General features: G+C 43.7%; 1 protein-coding gene across 1 annotated transcript in view; it reads right to left on the bottom strand.

The window, feature by feature from the left end:
• Nucleotides 1–25000, bottom strand: part of LOC133132852 (1,4-alpha-glucan-branching enzyme-like) — a 182456-nt gene that overhangs the window by 112915 nt on the left and 44541 nt on the right. Inside the window, exons 4-6 of the mRNA XM_061248622.1 lie at nt 16517–16642; nt 11972–12107; nt 5760–5850 (exon numbers count right to left, since the gene is read on the bottom strand). Of these exons, the coding sequence (XP_061104606.1) occupies nt 5760–5850; nt 11972–12107; nt 16517–16642 (353 nt within the window). The remainder of the gene's footprint in view (nt 1–5759; nt 5851–11971; nt 12108–16516; nt 16643–25000) is intronic.

Genomic DNA, 25000 nt, shown 5'->3' on the forward strand with positions numbered 1-25000 from the left:
ATGTTCCAGACACCTTAGAGTCTATTCACTTGAAGAATCTTTTGGAAATTTTCGATGGTGTCCAATTACCAGCAGTGATGGCGACATCAGTATTAGAATGTTCAGTTCATAACACTCTAATCACATATTTGCAATCTTACACCTTCATCAAACTCCCGCGACGGAGGTTTACAATTGGATGGAGTTCACACACTAAATTGGCTGCTGACTGAGAGGAAACCATAGAAACCAGCAGACATTATGTTCCTATCTTAAATGGCTCCTTTGCTAAACATCGTTTCATATCTAGCTCTAAATCAAACAAATTGGCCATTTGTTAACACTCTCTAGAGTTTAGCACACATAGTTCTCATTATATTTTCATGAGTACAGTGTGCATACGTACACAGGGAGGGTGTGGTCAAAATTTGGGCACAGGGTTCCCCGTGACGGCGGCACGGATGGTGCAGTGGGTAGCACTGCCGCCTCACAGCAAGGAGGTCCTGGGTTCGAATCCCCGTCAGCCGGGGCCTCTCTGTGCGGAGTTTGCATGTTCTCCCCGTGTCTGCGTGGGTTTCCTCCGGGTACTCCGGTTTCCTCCCACAGTCCAAAGACATGCATGTTAGGCTGATTGGAGAGTCTAAATTGCCCATAGGTATGAGTGTGTGAGTGAATGGTGTGTGTGCCCTGCGATGGACTGGCGACCTATCCAGGGTATATTCCTGCCTTTCGCCCAATGTATGCTGGGATAGGCTCCAGCCCCCTGCAACCCTATTCAGGATAAGCGGGTTAAGATAATGGATGGATGGATGGATGGTTCCCCGTGACCCGATTACGTTCTAGTTGTGGCAGCCTGCTGAGGGTAACCCTCCCATCCTATATTTCTGGCTGTCTCAAGCAAAGAGCAAACGATCTGATTCATTAGACTTGGAGGAAGTTTTGACTTACGTGTTAATTAGGTTCGAACACACAGTATCAAACACATCCTGTCGAAGCAGCCATAACTGGATTCCAAACTTGAATTTCAAAGCGTTTCTTCATAAAGAGTTAATAGTTCCCGATGCTTGGCCTACAGCCTGGTGTGTTGTGGGAGGGGGGGGGGGGGGGGGGGCGGGGGGCAATATGGTGTGGGGCTGACGTATCTCCATGCCGACGACCCATTTTCATGAATATTGCGCTTTTATTAGCATGAGCCAGCGTGCCTTCTGTTCAGGGAGAAACACAAAGTGGAACCTTTGTGTCTTTGAAAAAGATGCTTGCAGGAACAGAACAATAAGATTACCGAGGTTGATGGAATAAGCAGGAGCTGGCTGCACGCCTGGAGTAAGTTCTGTCTTCATATAGCCGGCGCGTTTTTGCATAATAGTTCTGTTCGGCACAGCTACACGCACCTGTTACTTGTCATAACAGATATTGAGGTGTCTCACCAGCCAATAGAAATGTAACATGGGCCAATAGATGAGAGTGTAAAAACAAAGTTATGAATATGAGAATTTGAGTAGCTGTTGTTTGAATACGACCACAAGAATTCCTTGTCAAAAGGCATATCATATATAGGTGTAAATGTATATTTATGTGACAGGGTTGAACCCTAGAACACCTCTATGTGAACTCCTGCATATTCCAGAAGGCCCACAGCGCCCCTCGAGACTATGACGGTGGTTTTTCAGTTCCACAATATCGCTTCTGAAAAAAACTCTGTACTCCGGAATTAATGTGGAGATCATTTTTTTCTGAAGTTGTTTTCCTTATAATGACAACAGGCACGAACCCTCAACCTTACAATCACCAGTTAATTTAAGTCAGTCAGGAGCAGGTCTGAATATGAATGAGCTCTTATGAAAGGTAAGCAGCAATTTCGCAAGTAATATAGTCAGATCAGATAATTCAGCATCATGTCCTAATGACAGCCAAAGTGGAAGCACAATTTTGATTGGCTGTAAACACCGTGATGCAAACGGACAACTTTCACCCTGGTGTCTTGTCTAGAATACAGAAATTCGACATCAGCACCTTCCATCAGCTCGACACAAAGCCGTCTCTTTGCTTTCTGGAAGCTTCTTCTCCAGACAGAGCTGTTTTTTTGATCTGCCATGAAAGCACAGTCACGCCGGTGGTCCCATGCCGTATCAGACAGACCCGACATGCCCACGCTTCTGACAAGCCTTGTGAACGACGCCGCGTCCTTCTAGAGCGTTCCGCAGCTCAGAGGACCCGCGCGCGAGCGCAGCTGACTCTGATGTCAGCGCCAGGAACACCGAGAAGGCCTGAGCGTCTCACGTCCTGTAAGAACACGCGCCTTCGGCGTGACACCGCTGACTCAAACTCACGAGCGCTCGGCAGCACGTTCTTCCCTCCGATTAAGTCTGGGGTCAATCCGACCCAATTCGGTTTCACATCTCTTAAAAACCAGTTCGCCTTTTTCTCATCTTGATACTGTATGATTTTTGAAAGTTTCTATTTTCGTGGGATTCAATGGTAAACAATAAACATACTGCCGTGCTGTAACAACTTTGCATACAAATGGGTTCTTTTCACTCTCTGGAACTATATAAAATATCAGAAAATATACAACCATTTTTATTTTTATCTCAGATTTCTTTGCAGATGATTCTGGTGGCACTTTTCCATATAGGTGCCAGACTTTCTCTTACTGTACCTTAGGCTCCAAAATTTAAATATTTCTCACAGATTTTTTTTATGGATTAATGGCAAGTCATTAAAAAAAAAAAAAAAGGCCACAACCAAAGTGTCAAAATATTTCTATCATAATAATTATGTGTAGCAATTAATTCCCCCTCAATTAGCCCCCACAGTGCCCGAGTCAACCTCCTTAAAGACTTTCAACCTCTCCCCTCTCCCGTGAATGAAAATGAACCACGTGGATGGGAGTGTTTAGACCCAAACAAGCTTGGAGAAACTCATGTGGACAATCCCGTTCTCCCTCCTCCCTAACATGCACAGACACACACACACACATTTTCAAAATGTCCTCCGACTTATGGTTTTTCACACATCCATACCCCACTGCTCTCCAAAGACACACACACACCCATACACAAGGACACACACACACACACAGCCTACATTGACACACACGCACATACTCTCACGCACACTCTCACACACACACACGTACACACACACACAGCCTACATGCACACAAACACACACATACTGTCACACACACTGTCACACACAAACGTAGCCTACACACAAACACACACACACACAGCCTACATGGACACACACAGACACACTCTCACACACACCCTCAAACCATAGAAGCCGCAGGGCCATTCCGCAAAATCGAATACAAAACCTTCTCTAGGACTCAAATCAAATTTAAAATCTGTTTCTGATGAAGTGAACTATACGTCACACCACCAATCCCCCTCCCCCGCCCAACCCAACACCAGGAAAATAATACTTATCAATACCCCCCCCCCCCCCCGCCCCGTGTCCGAATCAACCCATCTCTCCCTCTCAGCTTCCCTTAGCTCAGCTTCCCTCTCAAACACACACACACACATACACGGTGATAGCATTACCCCCCCTCTTCCCAGAACGGTGGAAATGGACAGGTTTTAAATGACTGAGGGAGATCAATCAAGAGTGAAATTACTCTGTATACATTACACTTTATCTGCACTCTACTCTACGGCAAGATCTACCTCCCTACCGGAATCAAGCACACACATAAACCTCCTGACAAATCATCCGTTTATTACTAAACCAAAGAATGGCCCCTGCGCTCTCTCGCTCTCTCCCTCCCCCCTCTCTCCCTCCATCTCTTTCTCCCTCCCTTGCTCTCTCTTGCAGGCCCTTGTTCTCACCCTCCCCCTCTCACTTTCTCTCTTGCCCTCTCTCTTACACTCTTTCTCTCTCTCTCACTCCTCCCTCTATTTCTCTATCTCTCTAACACATTTTCTCTGTCTCTCCCCCCTCCCCCCCCCCCTCTATTTCACACATACTCTCTCCCTCTCTCTCACACACACACTCTCTCACTCTCCCTTCCCCCCCCCCGAAATGGCTAATTTTTCTTCTGCGAGCATTTCTTTTGCAGGGGCCGAATCAGGGGCCACTTCTCTCTCAGGATTAATGGTGGCCGTGTGTACAGGAAGATTAGCGCGGGTGTTGCGGGCCCTCGTGGTGATTTAGGAGTGGAGAGGTGACTCAGGTACTCCAGGCCTCCAGGGGCAGCGGGGCCGTCCCGTATGGTAACGGAGGACCGAAAGCGTTTAGTTACTGTCACACACACCACTACAGACGCTTCGTGCTCCAACACCAACATGTTCTGGAGCAAGGCGGGGGGATGTCTTCTGTATTTCTCTTTTTTTGTACTATGTTTTTTGGGGAAAAAAAGAGGGCAGTCAATCGACTTATTTTTACTCAGACAGGACTAAAGGCAAAAAATGTTCAAACAAAAGAAACCATTAATTATTCCGCTTGAAATGTAAAGTTTGACCCAAAGCTAACTGCTTATTATAAACCTGCTAATACATTACACTACATTACATTCAATTACAGCTAAACAGCTGACGCTTTGATCCAAAGCAACTTACAGTTGATGAGACTAAGCAGGGGACAATCCCCCCTGGAGCAATGTGGAGATAAGGGCCTTACTCAAGGGTCCAACAGCTTTGTGGATCTTACTGTGGCGACACCAGGATTAGAACCACCAGATCCCAGTCTTGCACCTTCATCATGAGGCTACCGGCTGCCCCAATATCAGCAGTTCAAGTAAAACAATAATAACAAAATCTACTACTACAGTAACGACAAGAATAAAAACCACAAGTGCTTCTACTACTACTACTACTACTAGTACCACTATCAACTACTACTAGTACCTCCCTCACAACTATTACCACCACAGCTACTACTGCTCTGACTACCCTCCTGTTGTTCCCACAATGCCTCTGCTATGACAGGGAATTTTATTATATCATTAGCACAAGGGTGACACCATTAATGCACTCCTTGAGTTCAGTCACACAAATGTAATTATCAAATTATCTCAAATCCAATAAATTATGTGTGTGTGCACATCAGCCTAATGGTAGAGTGGTGAATTCAGTCTTCACTAAGCCTCAGGTGAATTCTAAAACCAGTGCTCTGCCTTTCCTGGGGTGTGAATTACGGGGACTTTGGGGGGGGAGGTCTGGCTTCCCTAATTGAGACTACCTGAAGGAAGTAAAATCGATCGGTTAGGGTCTAAAATCTTTACATAAAGTCAGTTATTCTCATAGTAAATATTCAATGTGTTTCCCCAGCCTGGCTGATGTAAATGGTAAATGGACTGCATGAGGTGCTTTTATCCAAAGCACTTCACACTTGATTCCTCTCGTTCAGCCATTCACACACACTCACACACAAATGGTGATAGGCTGCCATGCAAGGTACCAGTCTGCACGTCGGGAGCAATTGGGGGTTAGGAGTCTTGCTCAGGGACACGTTGACATACCCAGGGCAGGGGATTGAACCGGCCACCTTTCAGACTATCAGACATCGCTCTTACCTCCTGAGCTAATGTCGGCCCATATTAAGTAAAATTGACGACAATTTTGAACACCCCTACGGTGGGTCATACCATTTCTCAACAACTGTTCAAGCACATTCATTGCTATGGGAGAATGTACCACAGTGTTCGAGGTCAGCCCCCCTGAAAGACACCTGAGCTCCCCCGAAAAAGACGGGAGCCACCTCCCCAAACTGCGATCACAACCCCAACACCGTCCGCCAAACCCCAGAGTGTCATTGGAACCCTGGCCCCTCACCTGGACGCGGCGAAGAAGTTGGTGACCTGGTAGCCGAAGCTGGCGTAGTAAGCATGCTCCATCACCGCCATCAGCTGGATGCAGTTGTAGCCTGTGGAGGACCAACAAAACAAGAAGAAGACCATCAGCTGGATGCAGTTGTAGCCTGTGGAGGACCAACAAAACAAGAAGAAGAAGACCATCAGCTGGATGCAGTTGTAGCCTGTGGAGGACCAACAAAACAAGAAGAAGACCATCAGCTGGATGCAGTTGTAGCCTGTGGAGGACCAACAAAACAAGATGAAGAAGACCATCAGCTGGATGCAGTTATAGCCTGTGGAGGACCAACAAAACAAGATGAAGAAGACCATCAGCTGGATGCAGTTGTAGCCTGTGGAGGACCAACAAAACAAGAAGAAGAAGAAAACACATTTATCAAAATATACACTCACTTTGTGTGAGCAATTATCACAAAACCTCAGGTTTCTGCTTTCATTGCAGTACGGTTATCTCTGTGCAAAAAGTTTGATCAAAAAGAAATTTTAACTAAAGGCTAATCTTAAGGTTAAGGCCACAGAATTGTGTTTCACACTGCAGCCCCAGAACTGAACTGTATAATAATAATTGGTTTTATACCCTATATGCAATAAAGTATCCCTGTCCACTACATAAATAAAGAAGAAAACATCAGCCCAAAATTGCAATGTACTGTAATGTCAGACCAATAAAATCTCCAACGCGTTTGTTATGCTCTGTGGTTTAATATAGTTGCATGTCAGTACCTCACATTTGAGTTTTAGCCCTTCTCTCTCCAAGGATCAGGGTGGCTTAATTTCCCAGCAACAGGAAATAAGCAAGGCCTACCCCCGTGGTCATGAAAAGGACAGTGACCATGTACCCAAGCAAATAAAAATTGGGATTGGATTTTCTTCAGTTCATGTGTATTGAGTTTAGAACAGCATACGATGTATTTTAATTACAATGCCGTGGCTATATCTGCACGATACAGGCATACGCGGTGGTTTGAAGATGACTCCAGTCGGAATGCGCTGTGAGCTTTTGTTTTTGATGTCAACAGCACAGCTTCCATTTAAATACCCTTTTTCCTAATTTATTCCCCCTTGCTATGCACAGTTTAGAGGAGACCCACTGCAGTTAGACTCCTGCTCGTCTCTGTGTGAACGTGGACAGGCTGGCTCTTAAAGTGGAGCCATCCACCAACCCAGCCGCAACTTTAATGTGTGACGTCACGGATATGTGATGACAATGACCTTAGCTGAACCTTCTAATGCTGGCATAACAATCACTACTGCCAATTGAAAGTTCTAGAACGCTAACTTAGAATTCTGAAAAGAACGTGGATGTGATTAGAATGTTCTTAACAGACACAGTATTTAATAACACAGATATGTGATTAGAATATTCATAGCTGAACATTCTACAGCTGATGTAACAATGCCTGCTGGTAACTGAAAGCAATGGTTCCAGAACACTGACTTTGAATTTTGAAAAAAACATTCCAAGAATCCTCCTCTTTGAAAGGTTAATGCAGAGTTCTAATGGAGGGTCTGTCATGGGGAGAAGGAGAGACATCTCCACCCTACCAGACAGCCACTGGCCCCAACCTGCTCTCTTCAACTCAGAGACAGACGCTTAGCTGAGTAAGGTGGGCCATTCCATTCCTGGAGGGCCGGTGTGTAAGTACTTTAGTTTTCAGTTTGCCTCATTTGGCCAATTACCTCTGTACACCAACAGCAGGTCACTTGTAGTGCAGATCACAGTCAAACGTTTGATATAATAACACAAAAACAGCTTTCAGCTGCCATTCACGAGCTTATCGATTCATGTTACTAAAAGGTCAGATCACACGTACGATTTGGCTTAATAAAAAGCAGTTTGAATACAAGTCTGTAATACAGAAACACATGGTTTTCCTTCAGGTTTTTGAATGGCAACTGCAAGATTTTTTCTTATTAAGATGCTTTTTCAACATTGTGCTAACAGAAGTGTTCCTTCACAAAACTGTTTATTTTTTTATTTTTTTTAATATAAATATATTTTAATGTATTTTTTGTGTTCATTTGTTTATAATCGTTCATGCAAATAAGTAAGTTTTGTTCAATGTCAAATAGATGTTTTATATACTGTATATAAGCTTTGCCAATACAAACTGTGAAGTTCTGTCCTGCCAATAAAGCAACATGAATTGAATTGAGAGAGAGAGAGAGCGAAAGAGAGAGAGAGAGACAGAGAAAGAGAGAGAGAGAGGGAGAGAGAGAGAGAGAGATCTATCCACTCTCTCAGCTCTGTATCTGCCACACTGAATGCTTTCAGTGCATCTTGGAGTGCAGGGAAATGTGAAATGTATAGCCACGTCTTTTAAATAATATTATGCGCTGTAGGACATCTTGCCAATTTCAAGGTTAAGGATTTGAAAAAGATGCATTTAAGTATGCATGGGTGAGCTTGGCCACAGCTGACGGTGGGTTGACGCGGAGTGTCGGAAGTGAAGCAGCCCCGGAGTACAGTAACTGGGTGGGAAACGCGCGCTCCCTCTCTCTTGCTCTCCCTCTCTCTCGCTCTCTCCCACTCTGTCTCTCTCTCCAGGAGTGGAGTGAAGGCACCAGGCCTGAAGGAGAGGGTTTTAACAGAGGAGCCTGAATTCATCCCATCTGCTGAATATTTATTTCCTATCATAGCATCTCTCTCTCTGTTTCTCTCTGTCTCTCTTTCAATTCAATTCAATTCAAGTTACTTTATTGGCATGACAGAACATTACAGTTTTATTGCCAAAGCATATATATATATACAAAACATAAATTTGACATTGAACACGAACAATACATTAAAATAAGAGAAAAAATATATATCTATATTTATCTCTTTCTCTCTTGCTGCTATTCAATACATTTTTCCTCATATAAATAAATAAATAAACATATATATATATATATATATATATATATATATATATATATATATATACTGTATATAAATATATAAATAGCAGCTTGTGCAATTAATCAAGTGCTGCCAAACTGCGTGCCAAGAACCTTGAAAATGCCCGTTTGCTCTTCATTGTTTCGCGTCTTTTTATATATTTATTTATTTCTTTATTTATTTCTTTATTTATGTAATGTTTCACCTCCCTCCAACATGTAATTGTTAGCGAGTTTGTGCTGTGAAGACTCACCACCCGAGAGTCTGTCTCCTTAAAGCCAGAGTTTGTCAGCAAAGGAAATTTCCCTCATTCTAATTTATTACAATAGCTTAGCTTGTAGTTACTGCAGCTTAAAATAACTCACACTGGCCACCTAATTCTGGGTTCTAATGCCACGGTCTCACTGCTAATGATCTTCAGAAAATGGTCAAATGTTTGTACCAATGTCTGGTAGAATGCTAAGATGTATCACACTACCAGAAAGTTTGTAACTTCTGGGGAGCACAATGTTCATAGCTGAACATTCAAAATCTGATGTAACAATCACTTCTGGAAATTGAAAGTAATGGGAGTTCTAGAACACTGACTTAGAATTTTAAAAACGAAACATTCAATCAACATAAATCTTTCAAGAAGCCTCCCTTAAGCCTTATAGATGTAGCTTTTATTACAGAGAGGTTCTCCACAGAATAGAATCTCCTGTTAGAATAAGAATCTCCTGTTGGGCTGAGATGATTGCTCACTCTAGAACCGTGTATTCTTCCGGCACTGGTAGAGTTCCGCTGAGGGCAAACCTGTCACTTTTCTGTTTACCCTGACAAGTCTTATTTGTCAATTGGCTCAAAGCAGCCTTTTATTTAGACGAATATTAATTAAATCGGAAACCTGAAGATCTTTCACTTCACAATTCCTGTGTGCTCTTTTGAGGCCTATTCATCTGCAAAGTAAACATGAAACCTGCCACACAATATTCCCAAAGTTGGGGGAAAAAGCACAAAATTAAAGTAAACAAATCTCAGGAGAATACATGACCTGACAGAGCTTGGCTAATTTGATTTTTCTGCAGAATTATGCGGGGGACAAATATATTCTCGCATGTCACAAAGACACGGGATAGAAGACAAACAAAAGTTTTAATAGAGTCATTAAATGAAAAGAGACTTTTACAATGAGAATGTAACTTTGACTCTCATTCTCCAGAAAACCCTTATTTCTTATTTGTGTTCTACAGATGAGATAAAAGTGTGGGGGTGGTGGGGACCAGGAATAACATTTAAACTGCACATGCTTTCACAATGAGAAGCTGCCTTTATTGTTACAGATTGAAGGTTCAGTTGAAGGCATTGACACGAGTGTGCATAGAAGTGGGGTAGCAGCTGAAAACACAGGTGTGGAGGTCCTCTCTTATTCCGTGTCCATCCCAGATCTCAATATTATTTTGTAGAATGCTGCAATCTCCACCTTAAAACAGGTGCCCTATTGCAAGTGCCATTGCAAAGACAAGGATCAAGAAAATGAATGGAACCTGTAATTTCATGGTTGAGAATTTTGGGTGGGTTAATATGAAACACAGACACACACACACACACACACACACACAGCCAAGAGAAAAGTCCTGAAAAACCATGATGTCCTCTGCCTCTACCCTGTCCGTACTCATTCACGCTCTCAAGCTTGTTCAACCTTGGCTGATGCCCACCTCACGCAGTGCCTGGCTATGAGGCTACCCAGCACACCAGGGCCTTTTTGGTGGGGCTGGGAGGGGCAGACCACAGGCTCCTGACAGTCTGGAGGCACTTTAAAAGGGCCTGTGTTCTGCTGGGGGAGTCTTCCTCTCCCCGCCCCGCATCACAAACATGTGATTAGAGTGTTCTTAACTGAACAGTCTAAATGCTGATGTGATGTCACAATCACTACTGGTGATTGAGAGCACTGGGGTTCTAGAACACTGACTTAGAATCTTGAAAAACATTCCAAAGAACCTACTCTTCAAAGGGTTAAAGAGACACAGAGATCTATTGTGGCTTAAAGGCCCTTCCTCAACAAGAACGATAATGATAATGATAAATATATTGTTTTAAAAGTCATTCTAACTCAAGTGGATGGCGGAGTCCACGCCACAGGTACAGTATAACGACAGTGACAGTGATGAATGATGCCATTGGATTCACATTCAGAGCGATTCTTTCCAGCAGCATGAACAATGGAAACACTGACAGCCAATCAAAATCCATCAGAATTTACGAGGCTTCATATTCAAAATGGCGAGTAACAGAACGTCATCGTTCATCAGTGCGGACGCTGACATCGTTATCGTTATAGATGTCGTTCACAGCTATAGTTCTCGGTGCCGACGGCTTTAAGACTGGTGACAGGGAAGGGGGCGGAGCCTAGATTATGACCTCATCATCTTCCCCTGCTCAATTCTCGCCACAGGCTGAGGTCCAGACTCCCCGCGGCGCTTACTGACAAAACACTGCGACTGCCAACATCCTCACAAACTCCATCTGTGAAGGAACCGTGCCCCTGTTCACACGCTCTGTCCCAAACCATTAAGCACGCGTTCCTCTCAGCCACCACAGAGCAGTCCAGCTCAGTGTGTTCACTGCAATATTTCCTATTGGCATCTTCTCCCCATACTGTACTGTAAACACCCGGGTTATGCCAAGAACAAACACAAATAAATAAGTATTAGCGAATACGCTAACCGCCTGCTAATGTACGCTCTTGAGATACTGTCTGTTTTGCTCTGTAGAAGTGGAAAGAATGCTTGTGAAGTATAAGGAGTTTTTGAACGGTGGAGGGAAGGTGTATGAGAGTTTGAGGAAGGCAGAGGGAGGGTGTGTAAGAGTTTGAGGATGGCAGAGGGAGGGTCGTGATGTATAAAGAGTTTGAGGATGGGCAGGGAGAGGGTGTGTAAGAGTTTGGTGTAAGAGTTTGAGTATGGCAGGGGGAGGGTGTGTAAGAGTTTGAGGAAGGCAGATGGAGGGTGTGTAAGAGTTTGAGGAGGCAGAGGGAGGGTGTGTAAGAGTTTGAGGAAGGCGGGGGGAGGGTGTGTAAGAGTTTGATGAGGTAGAGGGAGCGTGTGTAAGAGTTTGAGGACGGGCAGGGGGAGGGTGTGTAAGAGTTTGAGAAGGTAGAGGGAGGGTGTGTAAGAGTTTGAGGAGGTAGAGGGAGGGTGTGTAAGAGTTTGAGGAGGCAGAGGGAGGGTGTGTAAGAGTTTGAGGAGGCAGAGGGAGGGTGTGTAAGAGTTTGAGGACGGCAGAGGGAGGGTTGGGGCTCCCCGGCTCACCTGCGTCTCGGATTCGAGGCAGCACGCAGGAGGTGAAGTTGTTGTAGGAGGCGATCTTGCCCTCGGGGGAGGCGATGCCCACGTGCGCCTCGTAGATGCGGGGGCTCCTAGGTCTCTTGGGGCGCGCGTGTTTGTGCTGAGGAGAGGAGAGAGAGTTACATACACACACACACACACACACACACACACACACACACACCTGAGCACACAAAAAAAGATGATGAAGGTTCAACTGTGGAAATGTACAAATGTGATGGCCTGAGTTTAATCCTAAAAAATATATAAAATGAAGATGTAATGAACCAATTAATCTGTCTGAACAAGTCTGCCTTTTCTTTCTCCTTTCAATTGCAATATCAAGCAGAGCACCCAGGACTTAATGTTGTTCTGTATGGTTTAACAAAAGGGACGCATCAGTGCCAGAATAGGTCCAGGCTTAATGTTGTCCTCAGCCTTGACTTATGAATAATAATGTTTCAGAATTAATTTGGCAACAGCTGAACTTGTAAAACTGTTAAAAACACAAGTGGGGTAGCAGTTCAATGTAACGGTTAGTAAACTAGGCTTGCAACCAGACCTGGGTCAAATACCTACGTAATTGTTTCGCATTCAAATACTTTTCAACGCTTTAATGAGCACGTCTGGTGGAACCAATGAAATACAAACCCCGGCCTTCTGGTCCTCTTGGTTGGCACCAGGCAAGATCAGACGAGCACAGAAAATATCATAGAATTGAATATAAAACAATTCATATATATAAAACGTATTTCACCCAGGTCTGCTTGGCAACCAAGGACATAGATCTGATTTGAGCTTTGTGGGGGGTGGGGGGGACAAAGACGATATTTAGGGGGGGGCGTTCACAGTTTCACTCAATATAATGCCATAATATAGACTAGGGAATTTGATGTTTTCCCAAAGTTGTTCAATATTCAGGCAGGACCCGTGAGTGAGGCACTTAACCTGCACTGCTGCTGTAAATATCCATCCGCACAAACTGGCTGTGTGTAAGAAAAATGTCATCTTTGTAAGCCGTTCTGAAAAAAGGAATCTGCTAAATCCCATTAATGTAAATGTCAAAAAAGATACGGACAATATTGACAAAACGTAGGCCACGGAGTCGGCATTAAAATCTCTAAAATACTACAAAAATATAACTTGGCAAGAAGAGGAGGATATTAGGAGGGAAGAAACAGACTTTGAAAACAAATATCCCCGGGAGATAGATAAGACACCCCTATCAGCAGAGAGGTATTATACTTTTCAGAAAGTCCAAATATTTACAAGATATTGTCGTACTGTATGTGTTTTGGATTCCGGCCACAGTCCAAAGACATGTCATTGGAGTGTCCACGTTGCTCCGAGGTTCGAGTGTGTGAATGAAAGGTGTGTGTGTGTGAGTGCTCTGCGATAGGTTGGGCACCTCTCCAGGGTACATTCCTGCCTTTTGCCCAATGCATGCTGGGATGTGAAGTCCCACCGTGACCCTGATCAGGAATAAGCAGATAATGGATAGATAATGGATGGATGTTTGGAGTGTGTTCAGATTCCCTGTGCATGCTTTATTTAATCACTTTTGTTTGTATTGTTAATCCTAGTTTGTCATGAATGTTTATTTGAGCAACTAGGAGTCAATGTCAAGCAATAAACCCATTAAGAATGCATGTTTTATTAGCCTTCAAAGTTCGAATGTATTGAATGTTTTGGGGTTGTGCCACTGTACTACAAAAAAATATATATGACACATATATGTAGACAGTATATATGTATCTACACTGACCAAGCACTTTATTAGGCATTTATTAGCCTTATTTTTTTTTTTTGCTTATTGGTCTTCTGCTGCTGTAGCCTATCCACTTAGAGGTTTGATGTGTTGTATGTTCAGAGATGCCCTTCAGCATACCACTGTTGTAATGCGTGGTTATTTGGTTACTGTCAACTAACTGTCACCTTTGACAGTCTGGCAATTCTCATCTGACGTCTCTCATTAACAAGGCATTTCTGTCTACAGAACTGCTGCTCACTGGATGTTTTTCTAATTTTTAGCACCATTCTCTGCAAACTCTAGAGACTGTTGTGCGTCTTCTAAGATACTCAAACCACCCTGTCTGGCACCAACAATCATTCCACGGTCAAAATCACTTCGATCACATTTCTTCCCCATCTGATAATTGTTCTGAAAAGCAGCTGAACCTCTTGATCATGTCTGCATGCCTTCATGCATTTTAGTTGCTGCAACGCGATTGGCTGATTAAATATTTGCATTAGCAAGCTGGTGGAAAGTTCTACCTAATAAAATGCTCACTGAGTGGATATTTGTTTAGCCTGTATGTGTATAAATGGAGTGAATAGTAAAAGCAGTAATGAAACTTCACTCACTCACACTCAGTGTGTGTGTGTTTATCAAAGGACAGCAGTGGAACGGAACAGTGGGAGGCCCTTCTCCGTGCTCTTAAGTCTGGAGTGTGTTATGATTGCTCTCTCCCAGCGTCGAGTGGCTGCAAATATTAATAGTGCCAAGAGAGGGAGAGGCAGGCGTCAGTAATTAGGAATTATGCAAACGGCACTTTGGCGAAAACAAATACTCAGAAGGGCGGGGGGGGGACGGGGGCCGGGGTGGGCGGGGTGGGCGGGGTGGCTCTCGTCATGACGACGAAGGTTGCGGCCATGCCTGGCATTCCACCGAGGATGATGTCACCGCAGCCCAACACCGTGACCCGCACCCGCCAAAACAACTGCGGACCACTGTTAAGGAGCCCCCAAAAAATGGCAATACCCATTTATGTCTGCACCCAGGTCGCTCAGAATGCAGCCCATAGAAAATAAGCGTTTTTTTTCCTGTTCGTAAAATGGCCACTGACAGTTCCCCCCGCTTGTAATTACACAGCTGAGTATCCCTGCTACGGAGTCCCTTACATAAGCACTGAGGGAGGGGGGAGGGGTGCGCTGAGGATTCTGGGTAGGAGGGGGCAGAGTAATTCGGCGATAAAGTGGCCCTCAGGGAGGAGGAAGTCTCAGGGGCCGCGGGGAACGCAAAGTGCTGACAGGGCACAAGCGTGGGTTTGCAGAAACGCCGTGACTCCGCTCTGCACTGTGGCCCCGGGGGGGCCAGGAGGCTACAGGCCCTCCAGGCGACGGCAAAGTTTAGGAGCAGATGCTTTAACTCTGCATCCAGGGGCCGAACCCCTCCTCACCGACAACCCAGCTGCCCCCTCGTCTCTTCTGAATTTCCTCACCGGAATCACACACTGAGACGGGATATGAGCTCCAGAATTCCAAAGGAGTTCTCTTTCCAAGACCTCTGAGGAATGCTTTCCGGAATCTACCTAATCTGGAATCGAATCTCCCCGCAGCTGAGCAAACAATAATACCGCTACCTCGTTTCCTATTTGGGATACACAACGAAATAAAAAAATATAAAAAAAACAATGATTGCAGCGAATGCAACAAAATGTGTTTGCATGTATATACTGCATGTTCAAGCCTGATATATGATCAAGTCTGTGTGTGGATCATAGTTACACATATTGTACAAAGAAACATTTGTGGATGTCTTTGCATTCCAGGCCCCAGGTTAAATACGTAATTGTTTTTGATTAAAATCTTCTTTTACTTTTCTACATGTTTCTGAGGTTGTCTGGTGTATTTGGAACCTTTGGAATATTCTCAAAAAGTCCATACCCTGCCTTCTGGTCCTTTTGGTTGGTTAAAATTTTGCGAGGCAAGATCAATCGCGTACAAAAAAGTATTTGAATCCAAACAATTGTGACCCAGGTCAGTCGTATTCCACAAATAACTCACAACAAACATGGTGCTTCAGAGAAGCTCTCAGAGGTCTATCAGAGAGCTGATTAAACTCTTTCTTCACCGACCTTCTTCTCTGGGTCAGGGACAGCCTTTGTCACATCCCATTTCTGAGCGCCATTTTGCGGGAGCATCAAACACCTCCAGCTCTCCCATCATGGATCGATCAGTTTTGCTCTCATCCATCCATCCATCCATCCATCCCTCCACCCATCTATCCATCCGTCCATCCATCCATCCATCACTGGAGTCCCAGCCTCCACCCAATTAGCCAGAGGTCCCCCTGACCCTCAACTGTCATCACTTCAGACTCTCCCCTGCCCCGCCCAACTGCTGCCTACAGAAGCCAAATGGCCTTCTCCACATCAGCTGTGGACTGTGGACTGGCATCACTGCACTGGACTGAAGGGTAATGCTTATGCACTCTTTAATGTTGCTCACACGGAATATGGAACATGTCGAAGATATAGTACACAGAAATGGAACATACAATATACTGTATTTTTTAAAACCTTTCATTTAATATAATGCCCATATATTGTAAATTATTGCAATATCTTGTCTTATATATTTTCGTGTGTATTCAATTTCTGTGAGGGCGAGTATATGTGCTAGTTTTACTCCATGCAAACTGGGAAAAGAACAGGAACTTCCTCAGAGAGGGAGGAGGAGGACACGGGACGACTTCCTGTTTCAATCGACCGAAAAATTATCTTTGTATTCTCCATATTCAGTACTCACCAGGTAGGGGTACAGAGGATCCCAGTGGATCCAGTCGTAGGTGTTGGAGTCCAGCCTCTTGGTGACGTACTTGGCCCATGGTGAGATTCGGAACAGGCTTTCCCCCTCCTGCGTTTGGACCACCACCTGCACGGGACAAGGGGCACAAGAAGCCTTTACACAGGGCCAGGCAGGAGGAACAGATAATGGAGCTTCTAACCAGACATTACAGGCTCAACTCCAACACAGGGCTCTGCTTATGTACCACTGAGAAATGTCCATATCCTGACTTGCCTCACACTGAAAAGCAAAAAACAAAACCCTTGTCTATTTTAGTGTTGTAATACGATCTTATATTTTTCTCTCAAGTAGACAATATCAGCATGTTTTAAGTCACCGTTTGCTTGACAACTGAAATTCTCTTATCCCATTGGCAAATCTTGAAATGAGTCAAACTGTCTTACCTCATTGCCAATATTTCCATCTTATTTACCAAAAAAAGTTAAATAAATAAGATTTTAAGTCCCAGTATACGACTGAAACACTTGTTGAGATGGATTCGTTTATAAGCAAACATTTGGCTGCTTAACTGGATTACAAACGGCTCTTGTAAGAGTTGAAGACGATGTCTGTGTTAAAGGCAATGTAGAGTTATGAGCTTAGGGGATGGTTTCTCTTCAGCTTGTGGATCAAACAGGCTGGAATGTTGCTTGTTTTGAAACACAAAGATTTCAGTGACTGTTCGAAGGGTTTTGCCTACCACTGGCGGTTACTTACTCTGGTTAAATCTTATTATTCATAGAGTAAGTCTTTTATTATTCATGAGTCCAGAGTTTTTGGGACTTATCAAATCATTTCACAATGCAAAATAATATGTGTGAAGTCTCCCCGACACTACATGATTTTTGGCTTGATAAAAAAGAAAGAAAAATTATTTCTAAAATGGTCTGTACTGTAGATGTAATGCACTGTTTGTGTGTGTAGATATGTGTGGTGTGTACTGGAAGAGTGTGTATATATATATATATAGGTGTAATGTATTGCAGGAGTGTGTATAGTGTGTAGTGTAAGTGTGTGTAGATGTGTACTACTGTAGGTTTGTACATGTGCATGTTTATGGTACGTGTCTGTAGCTACTAGTCTAGGTATATGTATAGTGTATACTGTATTCTAAGTGTCTGTAGATGTTTATGGTGTTTACGGTATGTGTCTGTAGCCACTAGTCCAGGTATGTGTAGATGCGTATAGTGTGTACTGTAGTCTAAGTGTCTGTAGATGTGTATGGTGCTTACGTTACGTGTCTGTAGCCACTACTCTCGTAAGTATGTACTCTTGGTGTGTGTACATGTGTATTCCTCTAGGTGTGTGCAGATGTGTTTAGTGTGTACCGTAGCCTACAGTAAGTGTGTGAACATGCGTAGTACTCTCGGTGTGTGTAGATAATGAACACCAGGGTTCTGGCTACCCCTCATATCTCAGTAAGTGCCTAAGGCAGCAGTGTAAGGACCGCTACAGGGGAATAATTCATGATAGCGCTCCTAAGAGGCTCGTAACGCCCCAGGCCAAAGCAGGGATGGGCGAGGGGGGTCATATTTCTCAATAATTCATTCGTTCATAGCATGTTAGGCGCATGTATCGATAAGCACTGAAAGCTTTTGTCCCTCCATACCAATTTTACTGTCGTCTAATCTGCAAATGAAGCAACGCTAGCGCTAAGAGCTAATTAGCTAATCGAGCCGAACCAGTATACACAGCAACCCCCCTGCAAGAACAGAACCGCCCTACCGCAGAATAGAGGACAGACCAGTGAGAAAATAACTAGGGGTTATGCTAATGTGTGGTTGCATGCGCTTGTAAGGTCCGTGTGCGGACCGTTGAGCACACAACGGCCTTGAGATTTAATGGACAGGCAAATACACAATCGTCTTTAAGTGGCTGAAGAAGCGCCGTCACGGATTACCGCAAGTCAAATTTAGAAGGATTTCCATCTGACCCGAGAATAGTGTTCAGCTGAGCTTTTTTTTCCCAATGTCAACGCACCTTCAAAAAACCCTCATTAGATTTGTACTCCCATTAGAGACCCTCTCTCCATTTAACCCAAGCTCTTCATAGCACCTCGGACTCAGAGGGTGCTTGCAACATGCCCCAAGAAACACTCCCAGATAACCTATCCAAGACTGAATTTCCCACTTTTTAATACACTCTCACATATCCGTGATGAACTGCAGGACTGGGCTGTGCGTGCCCGTGTGTGTTCGAGTGCGAACGCGTGCATACATGTGTGTGTGCGCGCATACGTGCGAGAGGCCATATGGAACCCGGCATTAACACATGAAGGCATACGGCGCAGAATTATTTATTGAAATACAACCAAAACTGGATATGCTGATTAAATAAAATATAACTGCAGCCATGCAAGGCGGTGCAGGCACTCAACTGCCTATGTATTAAATATTAAAAATATCTACAGTATTTCTTTAAAAGTCCCCAGCGCACATAAATACACGAGCCCCCCCTAATGCAGTCAACACGTCCACTTACAGCAGTCACTTATGTTATCAGCTGACTAATTCCACCAGGCATTATTCATGGGCACCTATAATAGGCTTGGCTTCTCTTTGTGGGGTCCTCCTGACAAGCCCAGTCATAAAACCAGGAAGTGTGGACAGCTTTGGAGGAGGCGTGAACAGTTGACAGGGACTGCTGTCAACTGCTGCCTTTCTGCTGTCGTAGGCAACACTGCAAATTGGGGCGGGGTGGTGTGGGGTGGGGTGGGGGGCAGGGGGGAAGGGGGCAGTTGAGGTGGAAGGAGAGGGATAGGGACCAGGGGAGGTGATAGCGATTTCGAGCTGAGGTGGGGATGAAAATGCACGGAGCCTTCCTGGAACGGTGCCTGGAGCCGGCCCTGACGGTCGACAGGGATGGGAAAAGCAGGACGGTTCAGTGACTTAGTCAGTTCAGTCCCCGACTGTCAGATCATCCCTAACAGGCCTTACGCGAGTCAAACATTCACCTTACGAGCGCGGAATCATCTATCAACAGTTTACACCGAACATGTTGTTGTGCTTAGCACATTTAGCGTACAGCAAATGCATCTATAATGCTTGTAGACAGCGCATTAAAAAGTCTGCCAGAGGATTGGGGGACAGGGGGTGGGGCGTCTCTTCTCTTCAGTTGCTTTTTAGAAATTGTGTTTCTGGCAGATTGAGATTGGTAAAGTCGAGATGCTGCCGCCAGCAACATTGCATTAAGTACAAATAAGCGCTGCTTCGAACAAACACAGGAGAGTTTACAATAAACATGAAATTGGTTGGAATAAGCACTAAATGTTTTACTGTAAACACAGAATTGGTTGGTATAAACACTTATTAGCTAAGAATAAACCCAGGTTCGTTCAGACTATCATACTGCATACAATACTTGCCAGACCTGTGTCAAATATCTTATTGTTTTGAAATGAAATAGTTTTGTGTGCTTGATTGATCTTGCCTTCTGCAATTGAGCCAACCAAGAGGACCGGAAGGCAAGGTTTGTACTTTTTGAGAGTATTTCGTAGGTTCCAATACACCGGATAAGCTCGGTAAAGCATAGAAAAGTATCCAAAACAATTTCAAGAATCATTTCAAATATACACTCACTGAGGAATTTATTATAAACACTTGATAACAGGATGCACCTACTTATTCATGCAATTATCTAATCAGCCAATCCTGTGGCAACAGTGCAATGCATAAAATCATGCAGATAGGGGTCATGAGCTTCAGTTAACCAAATCAACCATCAGAATATTTCGACCATGGCATGACTGTTGGTGCCAAAAGGACTGCTTTGAGTATTTCTGTAACTGCTGATCTCCCGGGATTTTCCACAATAAACACAGAATCATTTCAACCATACACTGAATCAGAATGAACTGCACTGCTCAGCATGGAGACTGAATCAGAATCAGAATATCCAGTTGGTTACACAACAGTCCTAGAACTGGTCAAAACAGACATACTGAATTGTTTAGCATAAACACTGAACCGGTGAGAAGCACAGAGCGGTTTAGCACAAAAACCCAACAGCTTAAAATAAGCAGGCTAAATGGGTTAGAACGAACCCGTCGCATCGACTCGAACACACACAAGCCGACTTCCTGCTGGAGTCACAAGACTAATTCCGGCATCGTGTGAGACAGTGCTACAGGGCATTGCTGCAGAAGCGCCGTTTCCTTTCTCCGTGCCGGCTCTTTGGAGTGAACTGTAATTGGTTGGGGGGCGGGGGTGGGGGGGGTTAAAATGAGACAACTCAACCCTTAGCTCATCACAGGAACCAGTTCCAACAGCACCAGTGCCCCATCCTGCACTGTTTCCTGTGTGTATGTATGTGTGTGTGTGTGTGTATCTCTGTGTGTCTGATGACGTTTATTGCACCGGTTCACAAATGCAATATACAATCTGGAGCCAATTATCGGGTTTGTAAGCAACCTCTTTCTTTTTTGGCACAAATGACACAATCGCACCATAATTATAAAATAATCACTTCCTCAGCACATATCGTGCTCACCTCACACTTCAGCCTCCTGTCTCTGCCACCAAGCTTTCCCTTCATGCCTTTTCAGCAAAATCCCACTGTGTTTGTGGATACGTGTGCATGTGTGTGTGCATGTGTGGGTGCGTGTGTGTGTGTGGGTGCATGTGTGTGCATGTGTGGGTGCGTGTGTGTGCATGTGTGGGTGCGTGTGTGTGCATGTGTGGGTGCGTGTGTGTGTGTGGGTGTGTGTGTGTGTGTGTGGGTGCGTGTGTGTGTGCAGGATTGGCCAACCTCGGCCCTGGGGAGCCTGGTAACTGCATGGAGTAAAACCCGGAAAAGCTCTTTTTACTTCAGTCCATGTTCCTTATTGGGAGGGTTCTCAGTAATCCTGCTTTGTGATACAGGTCACAGGTGAGAGGACTTAACTGTGTAATAGACTGCTTTTAGTGATCAATTATGTGCAGAGTAACAAAAACCCTTTGAAAAGTACCCCATGCTTATTGAAATTCTAAGTCAGTGTTCTCAAACTCCATTGCTTTTAATTGCCAGTAGTGATTAAATTACATCTCAGTTATTTAGCTGACACTTTTATCCAAAGTGACTTACAGTTGATTAGACAAAGCAGGGAACCATCCCCCCTGGAGCAATGTGAGGTTAAGGGTCTTATTCAAGGGCCCAACAGCTGCACAGATCTTATGATGGCTACACCGGGGCTTGAACCACCAACCTTCCGGGTACCAGTCATGTACTTTAGCCACTAGGCTACACGCTGATTGTTACATCATCACTACAATGTTCAGTTAAGAAAATTCTAATCACTTTTGTGACCTCACAACTTGAAGGATGGAGTTAACTAAGGATGGAGTTTAGAACTGCTACAGAGGTTCTAAAGGAAGAATGGTGAATATCCAAGCTCAAAGTCAGTGCTTCGAAATGCATTTCAAAAGCTTTCTTCCAATCACTGTAGCATTCTCTTTTTTTTGCTCCAAATTGTAATTTTCAGAAAGCAGCAGAGCCGAGCGAGGAGGCGAGTGACAAGATGAGATTGTTAGAATGTAAGAAGACACATAAAAAGATGACACAAACAACAGATGGCAAATTAGATGTATCTGAAAACATGTCAAAGCACTGTTTCTTCTGAGTCGCTTCATAATTATTGCTCTGCAAAATTAATTTGCATTTGTGACCCGACGGGATGCCAATATCCACAAGAAGATATTCAGAAATACACAGCTTTGTACACAGTTTGAAACACCCTCTCCGTGATGTGGAAAAGAAAGATAAATTGTGGTTTGGTATGCAAAATGAAAGGAGTGGTGATATTCCTGCCAGTCTCCCATTCAAAATATTCTGAATACCTATGAAAAAAAACGTCTGAAAAGATTTTACTGGGTTTTTCCATCTGCAAACTCTGAACTCTTAACTTGAACTTGGTAATGAGAATCCCAGTCCAGTACAGTCAGTAAACTTTATATCCAATTAACATCAGCATGACAACAGCCCATGGCAACACGTATTACAAATGTCATCACAAACTTAATGCATGCATTCAATATCATCAGAAGAAAATAATACAGAAAAATAACCATTGCAAAACGACTGGTGCAGTGCATAAGCTGCAATGTACTGTCATGACCTTTTTATGTCATGCTCACAACAGTGTTATAATACATACATACTGTATCCAAAAATGCATTGAAATGGCAATGGGCTGTCACACTTGCTGTCGAAGTAGCATGAAATACTCGAAAACGTATATTGTGTCCTGTACTTTATCGACCTCCAGCAGGGCAAATTTACCCTGTATACGCCCTTCCTGCCCCATCGCCCGGCTCACGGGATGTTCCCGACACCGCCCCGGTTCAGACCAGAGCCGTTGTGGAATCCTCCGAATTCTATTTGCCGAATATAGGAACCTGCGCATGACAGCCAATTACAAGCCGGAATGATCCACGGTCTAATGCGCGGGCCTCTTATCTGCACAGTTCAATAAGGAAAAATGTTAAAATGGAGGCACTGAAGTGGGCGAGCAAATGGTTTTCACAAGCCCTTAGGCTCCCGACCACAGGCTCGATTCAGGAGCCGTAGTGTGCGCAGTAAATTAAATCCCTTCACCCCGTCCCCTCCTCTCCAAACTCACTATCTTCACACAGGGCCACAGCGGGCCGTACACTCTTATCTGCTTCCTGCTCTTGGACAAACACACAAATGATTTGATTTGATTCACAAACGGGCGGACCAGTTCAGAAGCAGAATGTTGAAATATCTTACCGCAATACCGAATAGAGCCATTACAGGATTGCGGGAGGCTCATAACTTAAAATAAATGGTGTCCACCATTTTCTTCCACAGGCCCTATTTGTGCTAGGTACCCTCTGGCGGCCATTTTGTGGGTCTCAGCTAGTTCTAAGCAACAGTGGGAGAGGAGGAAAGGGACATTCTTGGATGTCTGATACTGGAGTGAGGAATTAAAATGGAGGACAGTCATAGATAAACTCAGAAGGCAATGTTGCCCAATATAAAATGGCGGCGATTCCAAATGCCGCTTGGCATTAGACTTCCGGCTCGTGTTTTTCCAGCCTGAGGAGTCCTTAGGGGCAGACGGCGGACTCTCTTTCACTTGGTCTGTTTAAGCAAGGTTTTATACATTATTAAAGTAAAATGTAAATAAATAAAAAATCCAGTTTTGGAAATGCTAAAGCACACCCAGAGTTGTCGGAGACGACCCTGAACAAAACGTAAACAGCTTGTCAATCTCCTGCCTTTTTCTTCCAGGTTCAATTCCACAGGAAGTGGTCCCGCTCAGCACTTCCTGTGAGGTAAAGGCCCCTGGTGACTGACAAGTTAAACACAATTATTTAAAAAAAAGATATATCCCGACACACCAGGCGGAAGACTAGACTCAAGCGTTTCAGGGCTAAAGATAACTATTTTCCACTTTACACTTCAAGCGCTATGAATGGGTTTCATTCAACATATTCCCGTTGGCACGGGGAATGCTGGAGTGAGATCATCTGGGTCTAAAACCGTGCATTAGAGGGAAGAATTCGTGCTGACTGCGAGAAGTCTGACTCATCAGTGGCACTTTCATCTTGCTATTGAGTGCTGTGAAATCATGTGGGGAGATGCCAGTCCCACACATTATGCCACAAGTTCCATTCTTAAACGCTAACAGATGTGTAAAATGTGAAGCCTATGGCGGCCATTTTGTTTTTGATGAACGTGGATACAAAAATATTATTTTACTTCTTTATTATATTTCATAGATGGCTCCAAACCTGTAAATATAAGATTAGAAATTGAATTGAATCAATGTAGTACATTACACGGTAAGGTAACGCATATCTAGGTCATCATCAAATGGAAATAATTTGAAGACCAATCCCTTCTGTAGTCTAGAGATTACTCTCTGAAATGTGGCTATGGTGTTAAATATCATATTTCATGATGATTAAACTCTCATTTACATTATATGGATTGTATAAAAAGAGGCCAATTTAATTGTCAATTAAATTCAATTAAATGTAATTTAATGTAATGTATTGAAAGCAGGTACTTTGAAATGTTAAACTGTTCCATGTTCCATGTCCAGCATGTGTCTGGATTTTTATAATTGTTATTTATTTACTTATTTATTTATTTGCTATTTTAAGGGTTATTTGCAAAGCTTAAACACGTTATTATCCAATAGAAAGGCATCAAATTGTATAATAGCAGAGAGATGATAAAAGGCTGATAAAAACTGAAGTGTTGACCTGTTCAGATAACCATGGAAACATAAATCATATTCCAGTGTAGAATTCAGAACCTCTTACAAACATAGACAATAGGTCAACCTTCCAAAAAAAAAAAAAAAAAAAAAAAAAAAAAAACATATTAAATTTCTTTGGGGCATAGCGCTCAATAACATGGCCTGCTAGCTTGCATAATCTGCACAATATGGCGGTCCTAAAGGAAATACAGGAGTATTTTCCCCCAGAAAGTCCTAAA

This window comes from Conger conger, chromosome 7, assembly GCF_963514075.1.
Source record: "Conger conger chromosome 7, fConCon1.1, whole genome shotgun sequence".
Classification (NCBI taxonomy): Eukaryota; Metazoa; Chordata; class Actinopteri; order Anguilliformes; family Congridae; genus Conger; species Conger conger.